The 12,614-nt window shown below is 38.2% G+C and overlaps 1 protein-coding gene across 1 annotated transcript; it reads left to right on the top strand.

Annotated features, from left to right (window-relative positions):
- The first annotated feature begins 1,263 nt into the window (after positions 1-1,263).
- LOC117302653 (pleckstrin-2-like) lies at positions 1,264-12,390 on the top strand. The gene is made up of 9 exons (XM_033786639.1): positions 1,264-1,861; positions 2,475-2,630; positions 3,382-3,554; positions 4,404-4,498; positions 5,781-5,956; positions 8,514-8,693; positions 9,186-9,269; positions 10,790-10,871; positions 12,180-12,390. The coding sequence occupies exons 1-9, from the start codon at positions 1,811-1,813 to the stop codon at positions 12,320-12,322; spliced, it is 1,140 nt and encodes a 379-aa protein (XP_033642530.1). The 5' UTR covers positions 1,264-1,810; the 3' UTR covers positions 12,323-12,390.
- Positions 12,391-12,614: the final 224 nt, after the last annotated feature.

Here is a 12,614-nt window from a genome sequence, read left to right as displayed (position 1 = left end):
GGAACGAAAAAGCACGGTGAGTGACTCAGCGTGCAATGGTACTTTTATTTGCTATCACGTGACGGACAATCCTCCAATCAAATGGCAAGGATCTGCTTGGGTGTTATATAAATAGTGCTAACACACACTGGTGTATTGGTAAAAAATGTGTCGTAAAGGTGTGAGAAGAGAATGCTTATTTTTTTTTGTAAAATAACTTCCCATCGCCCCCCCCCCCCTTTCACATCTGCTCGCTTATTCAAATTCAGTTACTGTAAATTAACATGTTCTTTCCCCTGGATGTGATTTATAACCTCAATCTCTCCTTAGGTTTCTCTTGCCCATTTTTAATTTCTTACATATCCTTTGATTGATTCTGCTCCTATATAATTATACTACAATGTATTCCCTTTTCACAGAATCATCTATTTGTTACTAAACTCTCCTATAACTAGTTATTTGTTTCATGTCTTTTGTTAGTTGTACAATGGTATTATAATCCTGATGCAGCTTTGCTCTCGAATCCTACCCTTGCATGTTTCCCCGTATTGTAATACCTAGAATGAATATAGGATTTGAGGCATTGCATGGTGAGGTATCAATGTATATTTGGTTTGCGTTAACACCATGTGTGTATCTACCTGCAAGGTAGAGTTGTTCTTAGGGAACTGTCTTGCTTTATTCTACTGCCGTGGAGTAGATAATCGGAGGTTCGGGAGACCTAGAATGAAGTTACCGCCTTCATGGTCCCGGTAATACTTTCACACCATGCTTAGCGCTCACTACCGTTACGTTTCTCGAATCTTAGCCACCCCATTGTTTGTAAATTATAACTTCAACGGTTATAATTTTCCCGCTTTATCTGCAACTTCCCTTTATCCTTTGCTCCTCTTTTTGCTATAAATGGATATGTTTTTGTTTGTTGCTCGTTCGTGCCTCTGACGAAGGTCTGGTTTGGATCGAAAGCAAATGACGGTCTTCCCTACTCTTTTTTACAGTTTAATTTATGCATTAAAAAAACCGAAACGCCCGCCACCAGGTTCTTGAGGCGCTTAAAACCTAAATATTTTAAAACTAAATTGCGAACGCTCGAAGTGTAGTTCTACGTTAATAAGAAGATACTGTTCACGAGTCACGTCGATTGTGCTGATCTTCCTTCTAAAATTAGAAACGTCATTGTATTGTTTAAAATAACAACACTGCAAAAAAAAAAATCACAATGAGATTGTCATCTGGCCTTGGGTGTGAAAAATACAATGATTGTGCACCGGGGTCCCGTGTGTCACCCCAACGTCACCCGGAAACGCACCAGGATTTATTCTCCACATTCAGTTCTCCTTTTTTATCCGGATGGTGGTGAATGAAATAATCTCCCCAACGAAAATACCCTGATAACTTCCTGGTTTGGGAAAGCGAGCTGCAGTGTATATGTAGTGATCCTTCAATAGTAAAGTCAGTCGCACGCGAAGCATTGTGTTGTGTTGTTGGGGTTTCGATGCTTCCGACGAGGATAATACAAAACCAATTACATGTAATTGTTTCAAGTCGAGAGTTTCGAATAGATCAGAGAAAACTCTTCAATGAAGTCTAAATCTCAGGCTGATTTTATAGTGGTAATCTGAACTCACTGGATGACGTTTTGGTTTTGAGTTGGTGTGTTTTGGACGGCAAGTTTTTGACTGGACCATACATTCTGGCGCAGGAGTTTTGTACCTTTGATCTGTGTCACTGTGTGTAGCGCGGGTGCCGAAGGTCAACAAACGGGTTGTCCCTTCTCTGGCGTACACAGCTACTTGTAAACGGGCACGGACAAGTGCATCACAGTAAAGTTATGGATGGGGATCAAAAGAATAGATTAAAAGAAGGATTCTTGGTGAAAAAGGTAAGTGTTCAATGTCTTGATGATGATGATTTTTGTGAGGACACGTTTAAAAAAAAAAAATAATAATAACATTTATGTTGGGAAAAGTGGAAACTTGTTGAAGGGGGCGGGGCGCGCTGTGAAATGACGTAGAATATTTTCTTCATGAATGAATTGAAACTTTACCATAATGATTGAAATGTTCTTGTATCTTTTAATATCCTCCCAATAATAATTTTCTCGGGGGGGGGCAGGTTGTGGCTAGATCCAAACTGCCAACAATATTTTCATTCTATATGAATTAATATAGTATCTAATTTACCTCAATGATATATCCCTTTTTATAACAATGAGTGAAAAAGTGGTGGCGCCATACGAAAACTTATCCAATCCTTTTGATAACTCACAAAACATAGTTGCAGGCCTGATATTTTGACTATGGGAGAGTCGTTCTTGTAACACCAAGTATCCTTCGAGGAAGACTCTGTTTGGGTCCAAACGTCAGGCCATCTTTTTTTGGCATTTTACCAAATGTCTGTTTGGTTGGAATAATTGATAAGCAGTTTGCGACAGCTAATTCTATTTTCTCTTTTGATTGCTATATTTTTCTGAAAATTTAATTTTCTCACAACAGGGTCATGTTCGTACGAATTGGCGCACACGATGGTTTGTGTTGTTCAACGAAGCAGTTGCGTATTACAAGAAGAAAGATGATGATTTTGCAGCGGGTGCTGTCTTACTTCAAGGGTGTTCAGTCTTATCACCATGCCTACAGTATACAAAGAAAAAGGTTAACACAACAAGGAATTATACAATGGTTTCATTGTTTAGAAGGAGGAAGAGGAAATAAAAAAATATAGTTTATTATAGAGCAAGTAAATATGACCCTAAGGCCGTGTTTGTGGATAGGCTACAGCTATGGCTTATAAACAGCTGGGTTGCCAAGTCAACCATGTATTGGAGAAGGACGTTTACAGTAGCACCCTTAGCAACACACCCTTAGCAACAGTGCAGTGAGTTCATGTCTGCGGTACAAGACTCACTTGATCACAAGTTGCCGTTAAAATTTGAATTCTTCAGACTATAGAGACAGTTGCTTTTTCGCTTGAGACGACGTAACACCCTTAAACAGTTTTGAATGAGTGTGTATATGGCACAATGATACCATGGTTTGCTCATCTGGAGGTTGTATACAAAAGCTTTATCTTAACCATCTGACAAAGTGTTGTCTCTATATTCTGAGGTATTCAAATTTAAGCTGGTGCCAAAGTAAGTCTTTGTATCCGACTTTGAAATTTTCCTTGCAAACTCTGATACTTTATACATGAGTGTCTTCATAACATTTGGCCATATTAATAAATGTTCAAAATAGGACAATAATAAAGTTTTAGTTTCTCAACGTTGATGGAAGCTTGTTGAAGAAGTGATATTTGGGTGTAAGTTATTCCAAAATTAATTTAAAAATTTACTCTTGTGTTTTTATTACTTGATGAAATAATATTAATTCCTGTCCCAACTCATACCTTGACCTTGTTTTACAGAGTGTGTTCAAGTTATCCGCCCGAGATGGTACAGAGCTACTGATGCAAGCGTCAAACGATGATGAAAGAGATGAATGGGTTAAAGCCATTGGTGAAACAATAAGAACTTGTAGCATCTCGTCCTCGGACAACACTGCCATGCCAAAGCTGACTGAGGCCCAAGTCAAACGCAAGTAATGACCAGTTTATTAATTTTGGTTTTAACCCATACACCGATGTGTGTTAGCACTGTTTACTCAGTGCTTTCCTGAGTCCTTTGAAAAAATATTACAGGCATGTTACTCAGATGGGGTGCGAACCCGCGACCCTTGCAATTCTAGAGCAGTGTCTTACCAACTAGACTACCAAGGTTGCCCGGTAGCTAGAGGCAGTTCAAATCCTATGTTTTGGCAGCGGGTACTGCAACGATATATAATAGATGTTAAATTTGCATCGGGGGTAAAGAATATTAATATTGGTTTTTACCCATACACCGATGTGTGTTAGAACTGTACACTATATAATGACCAGTTTGTTTTAAATATTTCTGGATCTGGATAAACACTCTCATAAGTATTCTCAACGCCCTAATTAGAGTCAAGTGAGAAGAGAAGTTTTAGATGTGGGAGGAATACCTCAGAGAATTATTCTAGGGAAAAACCGACACAGTCAAGCAGACTGGAAACCCAAACCACAAAATGTCCCCAGTGGGATTCGAAACGGAGTCCCAGGAATGGAGGGAGCCGTTTCTTGCCAATGAGAGATGTTGGAACGTTAGGTGGCAGCAGACTTACCAGGTAAATTTCCATTGTTTACATAGTTCTGAGCGTGCGCAGAATACCGAGGAGAATGGATTTACCTCAAGTGTCTGCTGCCACCAAGCGTCCCAAAAGTCTCCCACTGCTCGATGCCAAGTAAGTTTTTATGCTTACGTAGTGTCCAGTGCCTTACAAAATTACTTGCATCATTCTTACCCAAGCTTCATGCATCCTAAATAAGCAAATATTCATTAATTTTTTTCGATCATTGTTTCATTTTGTCAGCAAAGATATTATACAAGCAATGCAGGATCCAGATGCTGGCATCAGGCTAATGACCAAAACATTGGATGGGAGTGCTCATAAGGATTGCTTCTCAGGTATGGACATTTCCTTGTTTAAAGGCAGTGGACACTATTGGTAATTATACTCAAAATAATTATTAGCATGAAACCTTACTTGGTAACGAGTAATGGGGAGAGGTAAATAGTATAAAACATTTTGAAAACGGCTCCCTCTAAAGTGACGTAAGTTTCGAGAAAGAAGTAATTTTCCATGAATTTGATTTTGAGACCTCATACGATTAAGATTTCGAGGTCTCGAAATCAAGCATCTGAAAGCACACAACTTCGTGTGACATTGACGAGGGTGTTTTTTCTTTCATAGTTATCTTGCAACTCTGACGAACAATCGTGCTCAAATTTTCACAGGTTTGTTATTTTATGCATTGTTGAGATACACCAAGTGAGAAGACTGGTCTTTGACAATTAGTGGCCAGTGTCTATAAGGAAGAGAAGGTGGGCTCTGCGGGTAGCCGAACCAGGGCCAATCTGATCAATCAATCTCGCTCTGCCATTTTTTTAAATGCCTCTCTCTCTCTCTACACCCACTTGCCCTTATTTGCCATATGAAAAACAAGAAACACAGTTACAGGAAATGGAAATACCAGATGTTTCAGCTTCCAACAAACTCATCGTTTCCTGGATATAGTTCGATCCGATGGTTCGATCAACTGTCTACAATGGAAACAGACCCTCCTATAATAACAACTGCTGTAGAGAAAGACTTTCTTTTTCATGGTGCGGTTCTTTCTGTGTTTTAAATCCCCAGTTATGTTTACTGCTGTGACACTCCCAAATTTGATAATGGTGTCCAATATAGGTATTATTTAAAGCCACTGGCATGACTGGACATCTTTGGTAACTGTTATTATTCTTATTACAAAGACTCGGTGTATGCATAAAATAACAAACCTGTAAAAACTGTCTGAAAAAACCCACCCTTGTTGCCGAGTTGTGTGCTTTCAGATGCTTGAGTTCGACACTTCAGCTGAGAAGAACACCAAACTCAGGCCCTGTTTTTTCTGTTAAGCAGAGTATGGGTTGGATTCCTGGCAATGACACTTGTGTCCTGAAGCAATACTCTTAACCATTATTGCTGTGTAAAGCCATAGCGTGTCTCAAGTGTTGTGTAGTGCACCTAAAAGAACCCATACAGTGCACTTATCATAAAGAGTAGGGGTTCACCCCAGTATTCCTGGTCTGATCTGCTATAACGGAAAAAGTGTCATACTTCAATACTGATCGCTTTGATACGCCAAAGGGAACAATATAAGTACGTATTGTTATTGTTATTGTTATTGTTTGTTATTTCTACCCACAGGTGCAGAGTTAGTTGATTGGCTTCTCAAATGGTCATTTGCCCAATCAAGAGAAGATGCCATTTCAAAGGCGTCGGATTTAGTCACTGCCGCTCATTTACAACCTTTAGTCAAATGCAGGAGTCTCGCCAACTGCCGACAGATTTTACTGGACGAACCTAAAGCCTTCTACAAGTTTGTAAGTAGCACACAGGAAGTATTACTTTTTAACCCTCCCACTGTCTGACCATTCACATGGTCTTGAATTATACGTGTTGGTGCACTATTTGCCAGCCTGCAATAAGATACCATTTAGGGAATGCATTTACACAGTACACAGTCAACCCTCCTACTGCCTGTGATCATTCTGTAGCATTATATTCCCTGGTGGTTTATTATTTGATATCTCAATACTTCACTGTGATTTTGAATGAAGCTTGCAATTTGATATCATTATTTCAGGCAACTCTCACAGTATAATGGTTCAAAACATATTCCAAGTACTTTTTGCATGGTGATTGATTTATCATTATGCTGTGTTTTATACTTCCAAATAATAGTAATTGTTGTTCTTTTCCTTGTATAATGACAGGTTTCTACCTTCTTCATTTTCAATTTTTTTTTTAATTATCTTAATTTACTTTTCTTGAAGCTTTTAAAGACACTGGACACTATTGGTAATTGTCAAAGACCAGTCTTCTCTGAACTCAATTGGTCTTTGAAGTTGCAAGATAAGACTGGAAGAAAAAACACCCTTGTGACACAAAGTTGTGTGCTTTCAGATGCACCTCAAAATCTAATTCTGTGGGGCTCGAAATCAAACTCGTGGAAAATTACTTCTTTCTCGAAAAGAGGAGAGTCGTTTCTCACAATGTTTTATACTATCAACAGCTCGCCATTGCTTGTTACCAAGTAAGGTTCATGCTAACAATTAGTTTGAGTAATAACCAATAGTGTCCAGTTCCTTTAACCAGTGCATTTTCTTTGATTGTGTCGAGTGCTTTGAGTTTATGCCGTCAGTCTGTATGCCTGTATGATTCACATCCAGGCACATGAATAACCTCTTCAGATGATTTCCTCTTAATTAGGGCTCACAATTAACACTGACCTTGCCAGCCCGCAAGGGCAGTGATTTTAGCATCGGGTCGGTTAATTCACGATTGGACACTGCAAGTATATATTATGGTTTATTTATTAACTGCACTGGCGGCCAAGCAGACCGAAAAAGTACATTTACAAGTAAAAATAGTTCGTTAAAAAAAAATATATAAAAATATGTATATATAAAGCAGTCTCATGTTTTTTTCAATGGAATAACAATACTGTACTGTGTAAAATCTGTCCTTTCTTTTATGTTCATAATTTGATTCTTTTAGTTATTTCCAGTATCAAAGTACGTACCAATAAGACAATGGGAGAATACTTTTCTTCAATGATTGTTTTAACAGCGTAACGTCTTTGCTCCTTTAGATCTTGGGGTCAATTTCTCAAAGAGTTATTAAGATTGATCTTAGCCATGTATCAATCTCAATTGCTAAGGAAAGTGTGCTGTCACAATACACATCACTGTGGCAAACAGCTCATCTTAAAGGCAGTGGGCACTATTGGTAATTACTCAACGGAAATTATCAGCACAAAACCTCACTTGGTAATGAGTAATGGGGAGAAGTTGGTAGTATAAAACATTGTGAGAAACGGCTCAATCTGAAGTGAAGTAGTTTTCGAGAAAGAAATACTTTTCCATGAATTTGATTTCGAGACCTCAAGTTTAGAATTCGAGGTCTCGAAATCAAGCATCTGAAAGCACACAACTTCGTGTGACAAGGGTATTTTTTTCTTTCATAGTTATCTCGCAACTCTGACGACCAATTGAGCTCAAATTTTCACAGGTTTGTTATTTTATGCATATGTTTAGATACACCAAGTGAGAAGACTAGTCTTTGACAACTACCAATAGTTTCCACTATGAATCCTGGTGAATCCAAGTCCAGATGAATCCTGGTGCTTTGAGAAATCGACCCTGGGTGCCTGGTCTTGTAAAATAAATTCTTGCCAACAAAAAGATTGAGCTACAAGCCCCAAGCAGTCCTGTCGATTTTCCCCTAAGAAGTTGAGCCCTGTCTTTTTTCTCTAATAGAAAACTGTAAAACACTGCAAAGTTTATAGGTGTGGTTGATCATTTCCTTGTTGTTGTTGTTGTTGTTGTTGTTGTTGTTGTTGTTGTTGTTGTTGTTGTTGTTGTTGTTGTTGCAATTTACAAGCTACATATAATGCTATAGAAACCACTCTGCCGACCACACCTATGGACACCCTATCTACCACATTATAGCAGAGTGGATATTTTGGCTGTTCATTTGTTTACCTTGTATTTCAGATTTTGCTGTTATTTATTTTTCATCTTTATTTTTAAGCTATTAGGCCTACTATATCTTTATATTTACTGTTTGAAAAGGAAATCAAACTGTGTGATGAGATTTAACCAATTGTTTTTCAAGGGGGTCTAAAAACACTCCACATACATGTAATTTCTTCACTGATTGTTTTTTTTATTTTTATACTGATGTTACCGTCATTAGTATTATTTATTCAACCAATACATAACAAAACAAACCTACCCCATGGTTATTATAACTTATTGGGTTTGTTCCAGTTTAGGAATAAAAAAAAATAAAATAAAATACAATACAAAACAATTGTTATTATTAATGTCTCTAAACATTGTGCTTGATTAATTGTTTTGGGTTTTCTTTTTTCAGTCTGCCTTCCACATGTCTGCCATCAAGGCTCTGATACCGAGTAGTGATGAGTCAGACTCGAGTAACGACTCGGACTCATCAGAGTCAATCCCAAGAACCTCATCGTCTTCTCAGATCACTGTCAAGTCTTTCAAAGGAAACGGCGGGAAGATTGTCAAGCAAGGATTCATGATGAAGAGGGTAAGGGCTGATGTCTTTAAAGGCACTGGACACTATATCAGTAATCGCTCAAAATAATTGTTAGCATAAAACCTTACTTGGTAACGAGTAACGGGGAGATGTTTATAGTATAAAAATTTGTGGGAAACAGCTCCCTCTGAAGTAATGTAGTTTTTGATAAAGAAGTAATTTCTAACTATAAGATTTGGATTTGATTTTGAAACCTCAGAATTTGATTTCAAAATCAAGCATCTGGGGGCACTACTTGTGCAAAAAGGCGTGTTTTCTTCCATTATACTTCGACGACCAATTGAGCTCAAATTTTCACAGGTTTGTTAGTTTATGCATAAGGTTGAGATGCACCAAGCGAGAAGACTGGTCTTTCACAATTCAGTGTCTTTAAGAATTACCAGCCAAGTAATTTATCTGTAAAGCTCTGTTCAATATTTCTTTATTCAAACCCAAGATTTGTTCATTCTTTTCAAACTCTTGAATTTCTTATTCTATTTTCAGGGCCATATGAGACACACTTGGAAAGCCAGACTCTTTGTGCTGTTTAATGAACCACCATATTTGGTGTATTTTAAAGGTTCAAAGGTCAGTACTAATCCTGTATTTTAAAAAGTAATCTGTGATTATTTTTTTCATTTTTTTTTATTGTTAATTTCTGTGTGGTCGATTCTGTACAAAATAGTAAACTTATTACTTAAGGGGAAAACAAGTGTATATAAAAAATGAGCACTTGAACATGTTGAATGGCTTAAAGGCAGTGGACACTATTGGTAATTACTCAAAATAATTATCATCATAAACCTTTCTTGATTATGAGTAGTGGGGAGAGGTTGATATATATAAAACATTGTCAGAAACGGCTCCCTCTGAAGTGACGTAGTTTTCGAGAAAGAAGTAATTTTCCGCGAATTCGATTTCGAGACCTCAAGTTTAGAATTTGAGGTCTCGAAATCAAGCATCAGAAAGCACACAACTTTGTGTGAAAAGGGTGTCTGTTCTATCATTACTATCTCGCAACTTCGATGATCGATTGAGCTCAAATTTTCACAGGTTTGATATTTTATGCATATTTGAGATACACCAACTGTGAAAACTAGTCCTTGGCAATTACCAATAGTGTCCACTGTCTTTAAAGAAAAGTTGAATCCGCTTTTTTTCAAATAATATGTAGGTTTGGAAACCTTTTCATGGTGGTATTTTACTATAATCAGCTGATGTTTGCGGAAGCACCACTACTTTTTAATGCCACCACTACTCAAAACAGATTTTGCAAACCTCAGCTGACAATTTCAACTTGCTTCATTCACGATGATGTACGTGCCACGTATCACATTCCAACATCAGTAATGTGATCGCAATTGTGTTTATTATAGCCACAGAATCATCATCGTGACATGATGAGCATGTTTTTTTGTTTTGTTTTGTTTGTTTGGTTTTTTTTTGGGGGGGGTTGATGCTTGTTCCGCAACATTCTTTCTTAATGGTTATAGTGACCAGGGCCCAATTTCATGAAGCAAACTTTTGTGTTTTAGCGGGAAAATGTGCGTAAGCATAAACGTATTTCACCATGATTTCTCATGAGTGAGCAGACAATCAATCCAGGCACGCATGCACATTCACCATGGATTTGGATTGTTACGTCACTCGTGTTCTTACCGCGGATTGCCAGGATTTACCCTTAAGCCCGGTTCATACTTCCTGCGAATGCGAATGCGAAGCGAATGTTGACGTCACAAGAATCGCAACGAATATTCGCAGCAGTTGCCCTCCGTTCAACTCACTTGCGAATATCGCTGCGAAAGTATAGTCAAATTCAGGTCAAATTCGCTTCGCATTCTCATTCGCAGGAAGTATGAACCGGGCTTTATAGTGTAATATTGCTTTAGGTAAACAGTTTTATGTAAAAGAAATTCTGCTGAGGGCCACTCCGCCAGCACAAAAAGGCTGCTGACATGTTTTGTGAAATTATGCCCTGATCATTAGTTTCTGATTGATCCAAATGGTTCCGTTGCAGCAAAACAAGCAAACTGCAGGTCGACCCGAGAGCGGCTTATAGGCATAAGTCAGTTTGATAATTTAGTGTTTTGTTTGTTTTTCCATTACAGGCCGATGATGAGAAACCACTGGGTGAGATCCAACTACGTTGGTGTAAGGTTGACATCGTGGATGCTAGTCAAGATAAATCAGGTGAATATCAACACAATGAATATTTGTTACATATTATTGAGGTGCATCTTCAGAAGAAAGAAAACTATTTAGGGTTGAACAAAGAAAATTTACTAGAGCAAGGCTTGAACCTGCATGGGACCTCTTGATTAAAGGCAGTGGACACTATTGGTAATTGTCAAGGACTAGCCTTCACTGTTGGTGTATCTCGACATATATACATAAATTAACAAAACTGTGAAAATTTGAGCTCAATCGGTCATCAAAGTTGTGAGCTAATAATGAAAGAAAAATAACCTTGTCACACGAAGTTGTATGCGTTTAGATGTTTGATTTCACGACCTCAAGTTGACTAAATCTGAGGTCTCGAAATCAAATTCGTGGAAAATTACTTCTTTCTCGAAAACTATGGCACTTCAGAGGGAGCCGTTTCTCACAATGTTTTATACCATCAACCTCTCCCCATTACTTGTCACCAAGAAAGGTTTTATGAAAATAACTATTTTGAGTATAATTACCAATAGTGTCCACTGCCTTTAACTCTAGAAACTGGGCACAATTTCACTGCTCTGCTTATAATGTGCGGAAGTCTGTACTTGCTAACACCAATCTCCGCTTACAGTGTACATGCGCCAAAATTCTCTGCTAGAAGCGAAGCATGCCTGGTAATGTGTACTATGCATATGCACAAGCAGATAATACACTTTTGTAAGCGCTGAATTCCCTGCTTCTGTAAGCGCCAATTCTTTGCTTCCGGTATAAGCAGAGCAAAGAAATTGGGCCCTGATCTGAGAATGAATGTTGGTGGTCCCCCTTGTTTGGGGGTGCCTGCCAGAGGCTATTTAATCTATGCAGTAATATAGCCAGCCGGGGACCACTCCCAAGTAAACATACAACCAGTGGGAAATAGGAGGAGAGGGGGGTCACATCGGAAGGGAATTATACAGAATGGTTTAGCTGACAAAATAGTCGCAGACAGTCTTCATGTTTTGTGTGATCAAGTATGAATTTACAAACCTGTGAAAATTTGGCCTCAATCCGATGTGCAAGTCAGAAGAAAAACAGTGCAATGCCTAGTGACCAATATTTAGCATGTGAACACATTGTTCTTTATTTGGGTTGTAACAACCATATTCAGCTGTTGTGTTTTTTTTAGGTTTTCATGGTTTTCAGAATCTTGGGCTCTTTGAGGTTTAGACTCCATTTGAGATGGAAACTTTCAAATTGAAACTCTTTTATTATTGTTTATAATTGTACCAATCCTGACCATAGACTTTAACATTTGTATTCCCCCTTCCCCCCGTGGAACTGTTTTAATGCCCTGCGAAGACTTAACGTTGAAGAACAAACAACGCCAGAATCTGTTCTGCGTGACAACACAGAAAGGAAAAGTCTACTTGTTTCAGACAAATAGCGTCGAAGAGAGAACGGAGTGGATGAGGGCTATAATGAGCCCTAATGATATCGCTTAAAGGCACTGGACACTTGGTAATTACTCAAAACAATTGTAGGCATAAAACCTTACTTGGTAACGAGCAATGCAGAGCTGTTGATAGTATAAAACATTGTGAGAAACGGCTCCCTCTGAAATAACGTAGTTTAAGGGAAAGAAGTAATTTCTCACTAAAATATTTGAATTTAATGAGAGACCTCAGCTGAGGTCACTAAATCAATTCCAAACATCTGAAATTTTTCTTCCATTATTGTCTCGCGACCTTTACAACCAATTGAGTTCAAATTTTCACAGGTTTGTTTTTTGTGCAT

This window comes from Asterias rubens, chromosome 2, assembly GCF_902459465.1.
Source record: "Asterias rubens chromosome 2, eAstRub1.3, whole genome shotgun sequence".
Classification (NCBI taxonomy): Eukaryota; Metazoa; Echinodermata; class Asteroidea; order Forcipulatida; family Asteriidae; genus Asterias; species Asterias rubens.
The sequence above is the reverse complement of the archived record's forward strand: the minus strand, read 5'-3'. Positions and strand labels throughout refer to the sequence as shown.

Bases quoted from the DNA above. Each gene is read 5' to 3' on its own strand.
- LOC117302653 (XM_033786639.1), top strand. From the start codon at position 1,811: ATGGATGGGGATCAAAAGAATAGATTAAAAGAAGGATTCTTGGTGAAA. The intron at 2,631-3,381 runs GTTAACACAACA...CTTGTTTTACAG, and splicing joins TACAGTATACAAAGAAAAAG to AGTGTGTTCAAGTTATCCGC. The intron at 3,555-4,403 runs GTAATGACCAGT...TCATTTTGTCAG, and splicing joins GAGGCCCAAGTCAAACGCAA to CAAAGATATTATACAAGCAA.